Source organism: Misgurnus anguillicaudatus, chromosome 1 (genome assembly GCF_027580225.2).
Source record: "Misgurnus anguillicaudatus chromosome 1, ASM2758022v2, whole genome shotgun sequence".
Lineage (NCBI taxonomy): Eukaryota > Metazoa > Chordata > Actinopteri > Cypriniformes > Cobitidae > Misgurnus > Misgurnus anguillicaudatus.
The window spans coordinates 14,219,291-14,238,002 of record NC_073337.2 but is presented as its reverse complement, the minus strand read 5'-3'; the positions used below and the strand labels follow the sequence as shown (position 1 = coordinate 14,238,002).

The 18,712-nt window shown below is 34.4% G+C and overlaps 1 protein-coding gene across 1 annotated transcript; it reads right to left on the bottom strand.

Moving 5' to 3' along the window:
* Positions 1-1,594: 1,594 nt before the first annotated feature.
* Positions 1,595-18,321, bottom strand: tmem110l (transmembrane protein 110, like). The gene is made up of 8 exons (XM_055189628.2): positions 17,890-18,321; positions 9,177-9,225; positions 8,992-9,087; positions 8,796-8,917; positions 7,105-7,217; positions 5,550-5,633; positions 5,271-5,396; positions 1,595-2,683 (listed from the first exon to the last, which is right to left on the bottom strand). Exons 1-8 carry the CDS (start codon positions 18,038-18,040, stop codon positions 2,603-2,605), a joined length of 822 nt encoding a protein of 273 aa, XP_055045603.1. The 5' UTR covers positions 18,041-18,321; the 3' UTR covers positions 1,595-2,602.
* Between the last annotated feature and the right edge of the window lie 391 nt (positions 18,322-18,712).

The following is an 18,712-nucleotide window of genomic DNA, read 5'->3' as shown; positions in this document are numbered from 1 at the left end:
TATTGTCCGATTCATGATTTAAAATTTCCTTTGCTATGTAAGTGTGTGTTAGTACATGTTAACGATATGCAAGAGGTACAAACCCCAAAGTAAACGATGACGCGAGTTATCTTCTCCAATGTAAATCTCTTTTCTTAGACTACAACAAACACACGCATTGTAGGCAACAGTTTACTTCCTGGGATTGGTAATGTCGACAAGACCGACATTATCATAATTCATCCCGCTTCAGACTCACAGCCTGTAAGTTAACTCCTGTTCACAACCGAATCTTTCAAACATGGTAAGGAGGGTCACGTTTCCGGCTGACGTCAGAAGTATACAGGCCAATCACAACGTATTAGCTGGCCAATCAGAGACACAGAGCTTTTCAAATATGTGCGTTATAGACGGTTTCATCGGACGCACGTGCGCTGACTCGATACATGCCAGAATCCGAACTTTACTTCCGGTTTTGTTTTTTTAACTCTTTCCCCGCCAGCGTTTTTAAAAAAAGTTGCCAGCCAGCGCCAGCATTTTTCATGATTTTCACAAAAGTTTAATGCCTTCCAGAAAATGTTCTTCTTTAAATATATAAACAAACAATATATCAGGACTTTTGATAGAGATCAGATGCAGAGCGATCTTTAAAACATACACAGAGTTCTTTCTCTTTCACGTGAGGCGCTACTTCCGGGTTGTATAAGTTGCGGAAGTGCACCACCTGGTGGATAATAGCGGTATTGTGGAAAGACGGGGGAAGCGTTTTCTCTTAATTGATGAGATATCTCGTCAATGGCGGGGAAAGAGTTAATGGTCTGACTAGTTGCTAAACTGAACAAATACCTCGTCGAAAATAACAAATGTTTTGGTTGCCTATGTAATCTACGTGTGTTTTTTTTGCTGGTTATATAAATAAACTACGTTTAAAGAACTTTGCTGTTATTTATTATATATATAGCGGAGTTTACCGGAAGTTACGTGCAGACCACGACAGCCGCTTGTTTATGTTGTTACTGCTGAAACGGTCAATAGGAAGAGAGCGAAATCTGGAGCTACAAAACTGTGTGGTAGGTGGAAAACAATGTTTTTTTAAACATAAACCACGCGAACACATTGTATTATACCAAATACACAAAATAAGAAACAAGTGCTCTTTAAAGATAGACCAGTGATGTTTATCACTTCACAATATATTCACCATCCAGTGGTCTTTGTGGTTCTACAGATTAGCTATATGTAAGTTTATATTTGTTAAATATGTAGCACTATGGGACACAGTATTTGGTTCTTTCTGTATGTTTCTGCATATAGTGGACTCACAATTAAACTCACTTGAACTTTTAAAACTATTACTACATAATGAAGTGCTTATTTTAATCCAGCAAATTCAAAGCTGCAGCCTTCAGCTATATAACCCATGATAGTACAGATACTGCTAGCGAAGCTGCATAGGGAAATGCACCACAGCTAAGTGAACAGGTGTTTCACATTATTTTAGCATGGACAAAATACAGTATTAACCAATCAGCATCAAAGACCATAACTATCTGTTTCATAAGAAAACTTTTGAAAACCATCTCCTGGGATTGTTTGAGAATAAACAGGATGAACAAAAAGTTTGACTGTGCTTTTATTGCAAAATGTGTATGTAATGTTTCTTTGATACTGTATAGTGACATTTTGATTACTAACTGTAACATCAAAATAAGACATAATATCATTGTCCAAGAAATATCAAAAGATACACAAAGATGAAGAAATTGCATTAGCATGCTTAAAATGGTAAATACTACAATTTCAAAAAATCTGGATAATTTGACAGCTTTAAATATAAACAAATACTATACATTCGCAATGTATATCAAATTATGTCACTGTGCATTACTGTGAATGCGTAATAATACAAAAACACAAATTATTAAAAACTGAGTACTGTACAATATTTGGGTGTAAACTTTAGGTGCAAAACACCCCAATTTGGCCTTTCAATCAAAATACTGAATATTTACAAGTCGTTTTCTATTTCCTATAATGACATGATGTATGCCAGCATGTCAAAGCTGCAGACGTGGTCACCGTGTGTTTACAGCAAAGTGTTCATCACAGGTAGAGACTTGAGCTGTTTAGACTTTAAATTAAAAAGTCCAAATGACTATAATCAGGAGAACCATTCACACCTCCTCTCTTATTACTCTGAGCTTCTCTACTTTAGTTAACTTCTGAAGAGTTCAAACTTTACCACCACTTTAAAGGACGGGGAGGTGGGAGATAATGTTTCTCTTATATAATTTAAATACTATTTCTCTTCAAATACTCCATTTTATATTTCAAATATCTTGATTTTCAATATAAATTGACAATATATGGTAAAAATGTACACATTCAATATTGCGATGATTTTGAATGGAGGTATAGTAATTGTGTAGTGACTACAAAATGTTACATACATTTTCAGTAAGAAATTGAAACTTTTGACTGGTACTATGCATATATATGTATACATGTTACATATGTGTTTGATAAAAAAGCTCCTTTACAAGAAAACATGTCAGATGCACTTAGAGGGTTTTTCATCTGAGCTTTTCAATTGTATTAGTGTGTTTTAAACATCCATACCAACTCATAATTTTTCCCTTTCTGTTGTAATGTGCTCTTCATCGTCGTAACAGACTGAATCATCTTCATCTATCTTCAGCAGCACCTACACACAAACACACAACAATCTGAGATCAGCTCAGCAGCCTTGTCAGACAAACATTTTCCCATTCGGATGTGAATCAGGTCACATAACAGATGCATAAATCTATTAAGTGTAAAACAGATGAGACTTTATGGTGATTTCCAGCAATGATAAAATCAGTTTAATGTGCCCACAATGCACGTCTACTTATTTTCGCAGATCTGCCCTCATTCTCCATAGCATGAGCTTATGGAAACATCCTAAATGTCAATGATCCTTCTGAACAAATGGATAAATTGTGGATGGTTGGCAAACAACCAAAACTGGGGGTGTCAATAAAAGATTGAAAACAATGGTAGAGAAAAGAGGAAAACAAGGAGAAAGCCCCCAACAAATTGAGACCACTTGGCTCTTGAGGTCACTGGCCTGTGGAAAGATTGCTTGTCATTGGAAGAAACAGAAAGGTCTGTAACTGGATTCATGAAATACAATCCCAGCATTCAAGAGGAAGCATACAACACAATATACAGTACACAATCAAACTATTCATATATGACACTGGGAAACAAAACAAAAAACATTTCAAACAGCTCTCAGATTTCAATTCACATTACATGTAAGATTCAGCATGAACTAATAAACACACTTAAAATAAACTAAAGAGGGATGAAATGACCAGAGGGACAGATAAAAGGAAGGGGGTCATGATTAGGAATTTTTCTGACTCACATTTTCCTGGATTTTAAAACCAATGTGCAAACACCCACATTTTCTATATCAGTAATGTTAAAAATAGTTAAATAGTTAAAAGTGTATAATTTATAGTTATAAGTTTATAGTTTTAGTTTATATAGTATGAATATGATTACAGATCACATTACCGCTTTCAGACATTTTTTAATAAAACAATGCCTCGTCTGCTTTGTTGGATAATTCCTCTCCCACGGGCTCACGGGATAGTAAAGTGTCCATCGAATTAACACTTCAGGATCTTGCCGGAAGCAGTAGATCATTCGGGTACTTTTAGCTTACTGTACAACACAAACATACTACTCGCCTTGCCTACTGTTTTTTGCTTACTATTTAGTATGAAAATAGGCAGTTTTGGATGCAGAGTACACTCTAAAAATGTCTGGGTTATTTTTGACCCATAATGGGTAAATATTGGACAGAACACATGCTGGGTTAAAAATGACATTAGGATTTTTGCAGGCGATACAGATTACTGATTTGTTATCTTCATGATCGGCCGATACCAATTCCGATTTTTTTTAAGCTAATATGCAAGCTCTTTGATGACTGTAACTGTTTTCTAGATAAAGTAATACCACAGATGTTGCCTTTGTTATATTTTATTAATTTTATTGAGAGATGAATTAGGTTACTGTAGCTTTAAGACGTGAGAGAGATCACTCTGTTCACATGCACTGATGACAGGCTGCTGTGTGCACACGGTGGGTGTACGCAGGCAAGAGCAGCTGTGAGGAAAATGAAACTTAAAACTGTCAAAATTTAAAAACGCATGCAAATAATAAACTTTTGGCATGAGGATGCAATTGTCCGCGATAGATGTGTGTTGTATACGCAGTTTGATCGGGATGTGAAGACGCGCCACGCTGTTGGCTGGAGCGCGTCCTCATAGAAAATACACATATCTCTGTAAAGGCAGAGAGAGAAATACAAATCTGCACGTCGCACATGAGCAACCGGTTATAAAAATGCTTGCACTACGTAAAAATGTTTCTATAATTGCAGCTGCATTCAGGATCCATATGATGACAAAAGTAAACAGAAAGATCAGTTCATGAGATCGGCAAATTTAGGTAATTTAATGCCATTATCGTCCGATACAAATAATGATTTATAGCAACAATAGTAAAAATGACATTTGTTTTAATATTTGACAGTTTAAAAACTAAAAGTTTAGACTGATTGTTAGTATTGGAAGAAACACCATTTAGAAATTTAGTTTGGTTCTGCTAGAGCTGCAGCTACTAAAATGTGAATAAGCTGTTTAATAAATACAGATATTATATGTTGGATTACTAAAATATGTAAGATTTATGTAATAAAATATCAAAAATCACTTGAACAGTGCAAAATATTTAAAGCAGCTGTGTCCTTATGTTATCACAAATGTTCCCAAGAATTTGTAAATTACTGTTTTAAATAATGGCTCGTTCTTTATCTTCCTTGTAATTGTCACATTTTTAGTGACTTAATATCCATGCTATTCTCAGTTTCTGATTGTAGAAACTATGGCAACACGTGTGGACGAAAGTGACGGTTATACAGCATCTAACACGCAGCTGTTCTTGCAGCTAATTCATTACGATGGCATAAAATAATGCGATCAAACGCACAGGTTAATAAACACTAATCCCTGAACATGACTAGCGAACTCCATATGTCTCTGGAAGGTGTCGCCTTTGTTATTGTGTTATAGTGTAATAGGGACCTCTGGTGGTGAAAATGTACATATTATACCTTTAAATTTTAAGATTCAAATGGAAAATCTAAACATTCATAAAAACAGTCTATGTAATCTGTTTGATTACTGTAGATGGACTTACAGGTATTTATTGAAATATTTGTTAAATATTCTCACCTCAGCTTCATCACCGCACACACTTGGCACCTCTACTTGCTTTGCACTGTCACGTGAACCTTCCAGAGATGTCGTCTTCTTATACTTCCTCATTGTTAAACTGTCCACCACCCAGAACATAATAGACTGAAACGGATACAAACATTTACACAAATTTATCTACATATTACAGAGAAGATAGATTAGATCGACAGATAGACAGACAGACAGATAGACAGACAGAGAGACAGACAGACAGATAGGATGCAATAGATACAATAGATAGATAGATAGACTTACATTAACAACGAATGGCACAATAAGCATGACGATGGCTAACTCCAGCTGTGGGTTTGGGATGTAGTCCAACACTTCCTCTTCCAGCTACAATACATACAGAGTTGTCACAAAGTTGTCAACATTAACAAAGGTAAATATTCATCTAATAAATACTAACATTTATTATTTACTGTTAGTGTTTAATAGTGGACCTTTTTTTTAGACACTCAAAAGCAGGGGTCTCCAACCTTTTTGTAAGCAAGAGTAACCACACTTTTTTGGCTACTTTTTTAAAATAGTTATTTTTTCAAAACTTGATTTTATTTTAGTTTACTTGTTGATATGTTTTCTAGTGCTGGGCAAAGATTAGTCGCGATTAATCGCATACAAAATAAAAGTGATTTTTTTTGCATAATATATGTGCGTGTACTGTGTCTAATTATTATGTATATTTAACCACACACACATTTATATATTCATTTCAGAATTGTTTTATCTTTTTTTATTTATATTTAATATAGATTATAACAAAAAATATAAGTGCTGGGCAAAGATTAATCGCGATTAATCGCATACAAAATAAAAGTGATTTTTTGCATAATATATGTGCGTGTACTGTGTCTAATAATTGTGTATATTTAACCACACACACACACACACATTCATATAGTAATTTCAGAATTGTTTTACTTAAATATAATTGTTTTTAATTTATTTTTAATAATAGAATATATAAAAATATAAATAAATATATATAAACATGTAAATGTTTCTTTAATACATACATGAATGTGTGTGTATTTATTTATACATAATAATTACACACAGCACATACTCATATATTATGCCAAAAATCACTTTTATTTTGTATGCGATTAATCGCGATTAATCTTTGCCCAGCACTAAAATATATATAAACATGTAAATGTTTCTTAAATACGTACATGAATGTGTGTATATATTTATACATATTAATTAGACACAGCACACACTTATATATTATACTAATAATCACTTTTATTTTGTATGCGATTAATCACGATTAATCTTTGCCCAGCACTAGTTTTATCATTGTTTAAAATGTTAACATACCTTAAAGAAGCCAAGCTGATGTAAAAATATGTAATAAATAAATATAAAAATATAGGCTATTAATAGAATGACTCTGTGTGGGCAACCTGGTACCCGTAGGCACCATGTTGGAGACCTCTGCTTTAAAGTATATATAAAAGAGGGAAAAATGCATATTTTTTTACACAAATTTAAATATGTCCTTTAATACAAACTGCCATTGTCAATAAATATTGATATAGAAACAAAAAGGAAACAAAAACTAAAATAAAACTTTCTATGTATTAATGAACTTTGTATACTACTGACTATTTTCCACACAAATAAAATAAGTTTAACAGGAAAACATTTACTAATATAACATATTATCATTTGAAGTCTTACTCGAATACAAATTTAATCAGTTTCCAGATCATGTGGTACTATAAATATTGCAGGAGAAAGTATTGCTCACTGGGTGAGTCTGTTAGAAACTTAAATTGTGCGTGTATTGTGTTTATCTTACCCTGGTCCACCCAGGAATGAGCAGTACCAGAGTGACCACACTTTTCTCCACAGCAATGATGAATAAATACACAAGGCTCTGAGCCAACCAGGCAACAACACGAGGAGGGTCACCTAAAAGCAAAAAAAAAGAGAGAGATTTATTACACTACATTTCAATTTATGCAACATACATTCAAGGATTTATCAGTATGTGTGTTCCCTAGGAATCAAAATGTCATTGCTGTGTCATGCACTCCAAATACTACAGAAAGCTAAACAATGAAAATGTGATGAATATATGAGATCATAGACTTAGTTCACACTGCACATCTCAATGCTCATTTTGGATTTTTTGCCGAAATCCCCCAATTATTTTTTTTGCACTGTTGTTCACATTATCATTTAAATGCATCTGCCAACAGTCTTACGTGTGAACCGTATACAGACCAGAAGTGACCGCATGTGTAGAAGAAAACGTGATGTCAGACGCAGTGTACTAAACAAGTATGCTGCTCATGTTAGCATGTGTTTAGCAATTTTTAAGGAAATGTCCAATCTGCCATTGTGATTTTAATCTTCCTGCCTTCTCCAGAGCAGAATTGTGACGTCTGTCGCATTTCAATGACGTAAATGAAATGTGACATGGATGTTCAGTCTCATTCAAGTCGCATTGCAATACATCACATATGGATCAGATTCAGGACCACAGATTTGTGCTGTTCAGATGGTCAGCAGAAGATTAGATATGGGTCACATTTGTGAAAAAAAGTCGTATATGGGCTACATTGTGAACGTGGCCAAATAGACCAGACCTCTTTAAGACATATCTAGTGAAATGTAATAAAGCAAAGGCGTATAAAGTGAACGTTTGAGTGAATATGCAGGCTTGTTGGCAATAGGCTTAAGCAAAAACCAAATATTTTACTTTCCACTATATCAGAGTGTATAGATGGAAAAACGGCACTTTAGATTAGCAAAATGTGTAAAGCAACACACTGTAAAATAAATTAAAGGGGACATATCAAAAGACTTTTTTAAGATTTTAAGCTTCCACAAATTCAGATCAATTTAATGTGAAACCAAACAAGAATTCAAAATCTGACCTAAGCAGAAAGGCAGTCACAAACTTTCGTCTGGCCAAATTCATTTGAAACAGTGGGTGTACCCCATCTGTTCTGTGTGTGAGTGTATGTGCACTTGTGTATTATGTTATTACTATGGTGCTTCACCAAGGGAATCCCTCAGAGAAACAAAAGCAAGTGTGGGAAAACTACCCAAACTTTCCTGGAAAAATATAACACATGGCGCCATCTGGTGGACATATACAGAACTCAAAACAGACACAACAAACAGTCTTTGCAATGAGTAATATATTGTTTATTGAAATGTCAGCAGCCTTTATATGACACGCATATAAAGTGTGGGTGCAGCATCATGCTTGTCTATTCATGCCTATACAAATAACTTGTTTGCAGATGTAATTTGTCACCCATGATTTATTGGGCACCCTAAAGTGTTTTATAAACAGGTTACAGATTTATTTGTGATATATAAAGTGAGTCATAGTTAGTCATGTAAACATGTGAAGGAAATCATGAGTGGATAGAGCAGCTCTAAAAGTAAACTTTAAAGATAAAACTGGTGTTTAGCTGTAAGAATTAGTACTTTAATTAAAACATTAAAAAAAGATTTGGCATCAATTTAACTCACCATACTCTCCAAACTTTAGTAGTGTTAACTGTCTGTACTCCACTAGCTTGGAAACCACCGTCACCGCCAACCAGATCACCAACATCCCCAACGTGGCATCCAACAGAAAGTTCAACAGATACCTGCAGCAATAAAAATCGAATGCTTATTTCAGATTAAAACAATCTGTTTAAACAAGTCTTAGTAAGTGACTTACAAGGAGCAGGGATCTTCACTGGTGAGCATGGAGAGGAATATATTGGCAAAATGCATGAAAAGAGCACCAATAGCCTGTTTAGATGTATCAAAGAACCTGCAGATAAGAGAAAGAGGTAGATGAGTGCTGACCCTCATTTCAAGATCAATTATACTTTTAATTTAGTATTTCACTATAAACAATACCAGATTTTCCACGGCCGTCTTATTCCAACAGGTTCACGAAACCTCTTTACTGTAAAGACAAAGCATGCAATGTGTTAGTTATGATCACACTTCATGCAGATTATAATAACTGCTAGTGCTACACAGTAAAAAGTTGGATTGAAGTCATTAAAGCAACACTAAAGAGTTTTTGCTCTTTGCTCCCCCTACAGGTTAGAAGCGTAATTGTCCATTACCCACTGTCGTAAATACTGCAGCATAGCTGTCTCTGATTGGATTGTAGGTCTGCCGTAAAGCAAGTTTTTGTAGTTTTCACTCGAACTACAGGACCGAGACCCGACGGTTGGAAACTTCTTTAGTGCGGTTTTGGCCGATAGAGGGCTGCAAAGCGAATGTGAAAGTGCCGTTCACCCCGTCTCAAGTAAATGAACCACTGAAACTTTTTTGGAAACGTAATTTTAAGGTAAAAAAACTCTTTGGTGTTGCTTTAACTGATTTTTGCAAAAGTTTTATAAAATGCCTTCCAGGAAAATTTTATTCTATAAAAATATATGAACATACAAATATATTAAATGAAAGAACAGACCCTCTGCTTTCAAACAAACAATAAACAAATAAACAAAAAGGGAAAATCGGGAAAATTTTATAAACTCTTAAATATGGGTATTTTCCTTCAAAAATACATTTTTTTTAGCAAAAAGCTTAAATAATTGCATTTTTGTTAGCAAAAAGCTTAAATAATTGCATTTTTGTTAAGGATTTTTGTGCTAAATTTTGTAAGAGATCAGATTCAGAACGATTATCAAAACATACACGGAGTGTAAAATTAATAAATTATTTTTTGCTTCAGTTTTTTTTATCAATTGGGTAAAAGTGAAAGTTGGTTCAACTTAAAAAGTACTTCAATTGGTAACACCTAAAAAATGTAAGTTTATTCCACTTTTTAATTTAGTTACACTTTAGTTGAAAATTTTAAGTTGAATAAACTTACATTTTTTATGTGTTACCAATTGAAGGAACTTTTTAAGTTGAACCAACTTTTCACTTTTTACAGTGAATTACACAGTCACCAAAAATATTTAGGCTTTAAAGTCACACTTAATTTATAAATCACTGCATTATGTAACAAAAGATAAAAAATTCATTTGTAAAAACAAACTTTCCTAAAATACGTTTAATGACTTAAATCCAGGGTCCCCTAAACTGAGGTTCGCGAAGGTATTGCAGGGGGTTTGTGAGTTGATGATAAACAATTAATAATTAAATGATCAAATCTAAATAAATCATTTTAAAATTAAAAAATCTAAATAAAACACTTACTAACAAAAATATATACATTATTTGTTCATTCGAAATGTCACGTGACCATTACCTAACACTACAATATGTTAGAAAACTGAGCAAACTCATGCAACATTTTTATGTACCTATAAAAGAAAATTACAAGATGATGGTCCAAAAACAGGTAATAATAACAATAACTATGTAAAATATTACTAATAAAAACATTAAAACAGATGCTTTTTTTAAAGTTAAACATGCAAATGAGCTTTTAGATTATTGAAGTATTTACTTCAAATCTCAGGGGAACTTCAAGTAATTAATTTAGTTCAATGGGGTTCTGCTGACAAAAATGTTTGAAAACCCCCGACTTTATCTAATCTTATGTGATTTTTTTAGTGATGATAGTTTCGTCAAAACTTTCACAGGTGTAGCTCAACAAATTTACAACTAACATTTTGGGGTGGTTTCCCGATTAGATAGACTAAAATAAATGTAAGAGCTGTACAAACTGTACAACTTGCACTGCCATATCTTAAAATACATCAGTGCCCTTTGGTTTGTCCCAAAATGCACACAAGTAATCTTTTTATTAAGGCATGTTTGATAAAACTAGTTATATTTCCTACTTAAACTATAAGGTCTAGTCCTGGCTTAAGCTAATCGCTGTCCGGGAAACCACCCCAAAACCATTTAAAATGTTTTATCTTTCTTTAAAATGTCATGGTTTGCAATTTTGTTATCTTAGAGCCTGTACTGTATGTCTAACAGAAAAATCACATTGAACAAACATGTCAATAATGCATGATAACTGGTCATAGATGGTCCAAGGTGAAAGCCACATAGGCAACACAGCTTTAAGGGGTAGTTTCCCATTTATTAAAGCATGACAAACAAGGTCTAAACACTATTTTAACATTGTTTTTTAAACATTAACAGTAAAAACACAAGAAAACTTCATGAAAGTGACTTTGCCCCAAATTAGCCTTTATGGCCTGGATTAAGTTATGATTTGAGTTAAGCAGGCCCTTTTGCCACCTAGTTTTAAAACATATTAGTGTGTGAACACAAATAAACTGAACACAGTAATATGACAGGATATTCTTGCGTGTCATAATGAAACTGAAACTTTTATATATTTGACCTGACCTAAAATAAAACTGCATCTACGAGATGATTTTCAAGTAAGCAATCATTAAGTTTGTTATTAACAGCTGAACAGAAAAAAAAATATTATTGAATGTCAAGTTAACCATCAGTGATGACATCTGCAGTCAAAAACTAGATGGGAAGTGCCCAAAATAACAAAGAGGAAGTGCATACAGTAAAAACAAGAATATGCAGATGCATGAATGTGTTTTTAAACTTCTACTGCTGTCTAAATGACTCCATAACACTGCATTTTTTTAGCTTTCAAGAAAATTAAAGTTAAATTTTGTATGGACATAAATTCAAGGTAAGTTTTCTGATAATAACAAAAGATTACAGTATTTTTCTCTATGCAAGTTTAATAATCAACAGAAACATCACAGTATGGTAATGTGTAACTTTGGTCAGGTCAGAAGTCAATTTTAACGTTTTTTAACGGTCATTCAGTGCATGACCTAAAGCATACTGATAAGTGTTTGTAAGAAAGAGATAACAGATTTTTATATTTATTAAAAACATTGCCCTTTCTATATAATCTGTAAAATTAACCACTTATATACTTTGATATTTTTCACATCTGTTTCTATCAAGTTAAAATGTTCAACTATTAACAAAGCACACGGTGTTTTCTTTTCAAAAGCACATGACTATCAATTATATTCAACATTGGGAAATAACAACTTTGAACTGGACAAAGGGTCCAAACTTAAAGGGCAGGTCACATGACTTGGGCCCTCCAGCAGAAAGTGTCATTTGAGTTTGGGGTCTGAACATCACATGAGCTACAAAAAACGGATGTTAATCATGTGTTAACTTATCACCTAGCTTAAGAGTCTTATCTTTGAATAAAGCTTGTCCCCTAAAAGATAATGGGCGAGTTTATGCTTGAAATGTCCATTCTGTGAAATGTGCTTTTCTACAAACATCAATTCCCTGAGGCGACCTGAAATGTAAAGAAAATCAATACCTTTAAGCTATACATTTTATCAGTTTGTATGCTCCCTAGGAATCGAACCCATGACCTTTGTGCTTCTAACGCAATGCTTTACCAATAACACGAGGTCAAGTAATCCTTGACACTGACACTACAGGTTATTGTACTGGGTTCAAAAAGCCAACATGAACTTTTCAAACTAGAAATAGAAGTCACAGCCATCACATTTTTTATTTCATATCTAATTTATAGTCATGTGTATGAATATATACTGGCATATTAGTCATTTAATATATTGTACCAAGCAGTAATAAATCACTTAGTTTTTTATTATTGCCCAAAATGAAAAAATCATTTAATAGTAAAAAAAAAAGTAAATGCTATAGCACCAGGAAGAAAAAAAACGATAAAAATAAATATACCACTAGTTAACACTATGGGAAACCACTGCACTAAACATTTTGTGGTGGTTTCCATATGAAGAGTTTGGTTCCAAAACTCAATAAACGCCATTTTTGAAAAAAATGAGTTACTGCCATAATCAGTATTATATCAGGTCAGTAGTTAAAAGTAAATTCTTAATTTTACGCAAAATCCAATATCCGCCGTGTTATTCTGTCATCTTTTCTCCCTTTTTTCCCAAAATGCGACAAACGCCACTCCCACTTTTTTACAGAACGCAACAACTCCATTTCTGATATTACAGCCCACCGTTCACGCAATGTAAACAAACAATGGCGGACGCGCTGAGTACACGGAGTCCTAGTTTTCCTCATCTACTTTGTACTACGTGATCAACAAACAAAACAAAATAATACTTTAATTGCATCGCTAAACCTGTGATGGTTTTCTGTGATGGGAAAGAAACGTAAGCCATCACCATCTAACAATTTCCCTGAGAGGCACTCGGGAGACGGGTGCTTGTTCTCCAGACAGCATCAAGCTTCTCATGCTAACACATTGACCCCAGAGGATCTTATGAAAAACTGTACATAATTTTACTCAAAGTCAACGAAAATCGAGCAGGACCAAAAACATTTTACAGTCGATCGCAGTGAAAGACGTTAAGCGAAGACGTCAAGTAACCGCAATGACAGTGATCTTAATATGACAAAGTAAGTGTTTTGATTAATAACATTAATGTTTATATTTTTAATTAGTGTGTGTACAACTAGTCAACTAAATGAATATAACATGGCAAAGATGAATGCACATTTATATAGGCTATTGATTCAATAGATTTATAGCATTTTGAATAAAAACTTGTCATGGATTTATTGCATTTTGTGGAAAAAATAATCCGTTTTTATAATAAATCTTTGAAAATCAACTTATGGATTTGAATTTTTTATGTTTTTATAACCTAAAGATGCTGTGTGAAAGTTTGTAACAGAAAATAGTTGTTTTCATCTTGTCACTTTCTTGGTATAGAAAACATGTTTTTACCAAAATTTGTCAAAATGGATTTATTGCGTTTTGGAACCAAACTCTTCATATAGAGATTAGATAGTCCTAGACTAAAATAAATGTAAGAGCTGTCCAAACTGAAAACACCTTGCACTGAACATATCTTAAAATACATCAGTGCCCTTTGTTTTTCCTCAAAATGCACACAAATAATGTTTTTAGTAAGGTAAGTTTGTTAAAACTAGTTATATTTCCTAATTAAACTAAGGTCTATCCTTCCTTAAACTAATACCTGTCTGGGAAACCACCCCTTAGTATATCTTCCTTAAAACCATGTGACTCAAATCAGTAGCTCATTAGTAGGGAAATCCATGAAATTGACTGTAGGGCACTTGGTAGAGCATTGCGTTAGCAATGCAAAGGTCAAGAGTTCGATGTATCACACATACAGTACTTATAAAAATGTATAGCTTATAATGTCAGAAGGGGGACTACTTGAACTGATGTAAATACATTTTATCCCCCAAGACGTGAACAAATCTGTACATTTTATATTTAAATCAAAAATTACAAAAACTTATGTTAGGTTACACAAATTATTCCTGTAAAAGGATTTACAATTCATTTCAGCTTTCTTGACTAGTAAGGAGTTGCTTTAAATTATAAAAATAAAGATGAAATAACTTAAGCTAATTATACTTTTTTATATATTTATAGCAACTCCTCACTAGTCAAGAAATTGAAATGAATTGTGAATTCAAGTTGTTTAAACTTAAAAAGTTAAGTGCAACAAGGATTTTTTTTTAACATTGTACACAATATCCAAATTGTAAACAAGACAGTGTGGCAGGATCATAGTATTAACAGGGTTTTACACATGACTTCTAAAAACTTTTTTACTCTACTATATAATAACGGGATTTTGGACACTATGGTGGTGAATACAACATTCCACAACATATATTGGACAAATTGTAAATACAATAGAATATAAATAATCATTTAGTACCCTTTGTTTACTACCAACAAAGTAATATTTACATTTAATACATCACTGAACCACCATCCCTGCTGAAAAAACAATAAAACCATCACAGAAAATTCTAACGGTTTCCATTAAAATGCCAATAGGAACCATTAGCTTTTACCATTAAAACAAAATCCAGCTAAGACCAGCATAAGCTGGTGAGCTGGTTTTAGCTGGTCTCCCAGCTTGGTTTTAGCTGGTATAGGGCTTATTCGCAAACACCGGAAGTCGCTAGCCGCGGCCATCTTGTTGACATAACATCTGTCCTGCCCCTAGCCGCACGTAGATTTGAGTTGAGGGGAGCAGTAGCTTAATGGCTTAATCTCGTCTGTATTAAGAGAAGATGAGCTTGATTATTGTGGAACAATATCAAATAGACCCAATAGCCTTAAGTAAAGATCCGTCCTTATCGCCAGCCGTAACTTATCCGGATATTTATAACTATATCGTTCATACAGTATCCGCATTCATCATACAAGCACTGAAGCGCCGTTCACATTATAACGATAACTATAACGATAACTATATCATCGTCCACATCACCAAACAATACGTTTATGCTAATTCGCTCACGGCACTCGCGCAAATCACTTGCCTTTAATATTGCTTGTAATAAAAACTTTTGCAGATGTCCTCAACACGCTGCGTTTCGAGTAACTCTAAACAGTGAATCTAATAGTTTGTGTAATCTCTTACCTTTTGGCATAACAGTTAGTTAATGTAATAGATTAAAAAGCATTACGTAGTCAATTTTCACAGCAACTGGAGGTAATCTAATGTTATAGAGCTCAGCAATGAGCTTCACTGTCATTTTAAGTGGCTGTGCGTGCACTTGAAGTTCAAATAGATTTTAATGCCATCAATGGTTTATCCTTCATCAGGTGGGAAAATCGCTCAGAGAGTTATCCCAATGATGTTGTTCATTGTATCTGTATCGTTATAGTTTTGGTGTGAGCTCCGCTATTCTGTTTAATATAAAACGATTTTCAAAACTACGTGAACGGCCCTTAATTCCCTACCTAGTATCAATGCCAGACCTATTATTATGTTCATATAGTTATTAATACTAATTTAATATCAATTTATGGCAGCTTATTTGAAAGAGCAGTTTCAGCCACTGCTTACAGCTAACCATATGTGATCAAATTATGGGGACAGACTTGGCTGTGAGGCATATATCCCTAACGTTACCTGGGGTAAAATGATGGGGACAGACTTTGCTGTTGGGAGTCTCTCCTTCGCTGGTTCAACTCCTCTGTCTCCTTTCATGTTTTCTGACAGTCGGTATCGCATAAAAAGTAATTCCGGGGTTCTTTTTGCTGTTGTTAGAACATCCGTGTATTACACCACACACCATCGCGCGGTTTAAAAAAAATTACACCGATAATACCATGCATAATACCCACGCTGCCTCGCTTGTCAATTGACAGACTGACAGTTTTATGTCAACAATATGGCCGCCGCGAACATTGATGACGTAGATCGAATAAGCCCTATTGCTGGTGTAGCAAGCTGGTCTAGCTGTGTTTTGGTCACTCTTTAAGCTGGTCTAGCTGTGTTTTGGTCACCTTTTAAGCTGGTCTAGCTGGACTTAGCTGGTCAGTCTGGAAGACCAGCTGACCCACCAGCTTGACCAGCTTTGCCAGGCTGGGAGGATCAGCTTAGCCCAGTTACTGCAGGGGTGTCCAATCCTGCTCCTGGCCATCGACTATCCTGCAGAGTTCAGGTCCAACTCTAATCAAACACACCTGCCTTCAATTTTCAAGTAATCTTGAAGTCCTTGATTAGCTGCTTCAGGTGTATTTGATTTGGGTTGGAGCTGAACTTTGCAGGACAGTCGATCGCCAGGAGCAGGATTGGATACCCCTGAGTTACTGCCACCTTAAACCAGCTAAAACCAGCTACCAGCTTATGCTGGTCTTAGATGGATTTTCCAGTAGGGCACTACACTGTAGTGTGTTTTGGGCCATATTCCATTAAAACCAACAGAAATCCCAATAAAACCACACTGTAAAACCTAACAGTTAACTTAAACCATTTAAGTAAACCGGTGGCATTAGGCCATTTAAGTTTTAAAACACATACATTTAAGTACTGTGAACTTGAGTCATACTCATGTGCAATTATGCACTTATATTTAAGTAGTGTGAACTTAAATATAAGTGCATAACTGCATATGACTCAATTTGTTTAAGTTCACAGTACTCAAATGTATGCGTTTTAAAACTAATGCAACCGGTTTACTTAAATGGTTTGAGTTGAGTTAACTTTTAGGTTTTACAGTGCATTAGAATTTTCTGTAATGGTTTTGTTGTTTTTATTAGCAGGGATAGTTTACTTGCAAAAATTAATTATACTTTTACTGCACTAACCGTAGTTTAGATGTGTTACCACATCTTTTTATAAAAAAACATACCAACCTAAAATTTAAGATTGTATCACATATAGAGGAGGAACCATAATTTAAATATACCTGTAGTAAAAATATGATGTTACATAATGATGGTACTAATTCCGCCAAACAATCATGTTAACTACACTTTAACTACAAGTAAAGCATGGTGAATTTTTCCTACGGGTAGCCAAGCCGTAGTAACCACATTTCAAACATCTTTCACTGCAGTGTCAGTAAGCATAGTTTAACCGTGATATTTGTAGTAAAACTATACTAATTACAAACTGCAACCCATCAAAAAACATGGTAACTAGCCGTTTACCATAATAAAACCATGGTAGATTTCAATTTTGCTAAGGGTGCTTCCAAATAGCACAGTAGGTTACTACCATAATAAACTGTAAACAAACACAAAACCACGTGTTGCTGGTTAGGTCACATTCCCAAACATCCCGGTCAAAAACTGCGCAAACAAAACTCACAATCTAAAACTAGGTTGCATCTGCATCTGTTTTTATATGAAAAAAGTAAGAAAACTTACACATTAACGTGCTGAAAGCGAGAAGTGCCAACAAACCCTGAATAAAGATACTAAATCCGTCCATCAGGGATCCGTTCACACAGCCTTGATACTCCGATCTCACAATGTCACTCATATTAGTGCTGCTTTGCAATAAAATATACGCACTCATGATGAAAACTTTAAGGCAAGTCCGACAACGATGCTTTGTTGAGCAGAAATCCGCTTGAGGACTTTTCCATATAACTTCACCGGCGACGAGACAAAGACATTACTACTATAACAGCCTGATAAACCGAGTTCGCATAAACACTGGTCGATCTGAAGAGTCTTACTATAGTTGACCGATTATAATACATACAAAGCAGTCATAAGGTCTCGCTTTCTATTTAATGTTATCGTCTGGCGTCAACAAAGACAGCCGCGGCAGCTTGCTGACGTCACCTCCGGCTGCTAAATTCCCTATTCGCCCTTTGTCCCTTTAAAACACTGATGCTGATGTCCACAAACACAGGCTTCACTTTACCGAGAAAATTAAGTTTGTAGCATATCAAATATTGTATACAGTAAATAGTAGGCTATTTTTTCATAACATAGATAAAGTAGCCTAGTAATAAAAGTTGAAAATCAACTGCACCAATGGTGGTTGCTCTAGCAATAGTTTTGGTATGTGGTTTGTTTTAAACACACAGTGCAAACTGGCTTTAAATGACAATCATTTTTGTGATTTCTTTCCTCCAAAGAAAAAGTACAAGATCACTTGGAATAGCTTGTGGGAAAATGTGAACACAAATAAATCTCACTGGAATATCTTAAATGTCAAGAAAAGAGAGATTTAAAAATG

Coding starts and splice junctions, on each gene's coding strand:
- tmem110l (XM_055189628.2), bottom strand. CDS start 18,040: ATGAGTGCGTATATTTTATTGCAAAGCAGCACTAATATGAGTGACATT. Junction 9,226..17,889: donor CGCTTTCAGCACGTTAATGT/GTAAGTTTTCTT, acceptor TTGTCTTTACAG/TAAAGAGGTTTCGTGAACCT. Junction 5,634..7,104: donor TCATTCCTGGGTGGACCAGG/GTAAGATAAACA, acceptor TATGTATTGTAG/CTGGAAGAGGAAGTGTTGGA.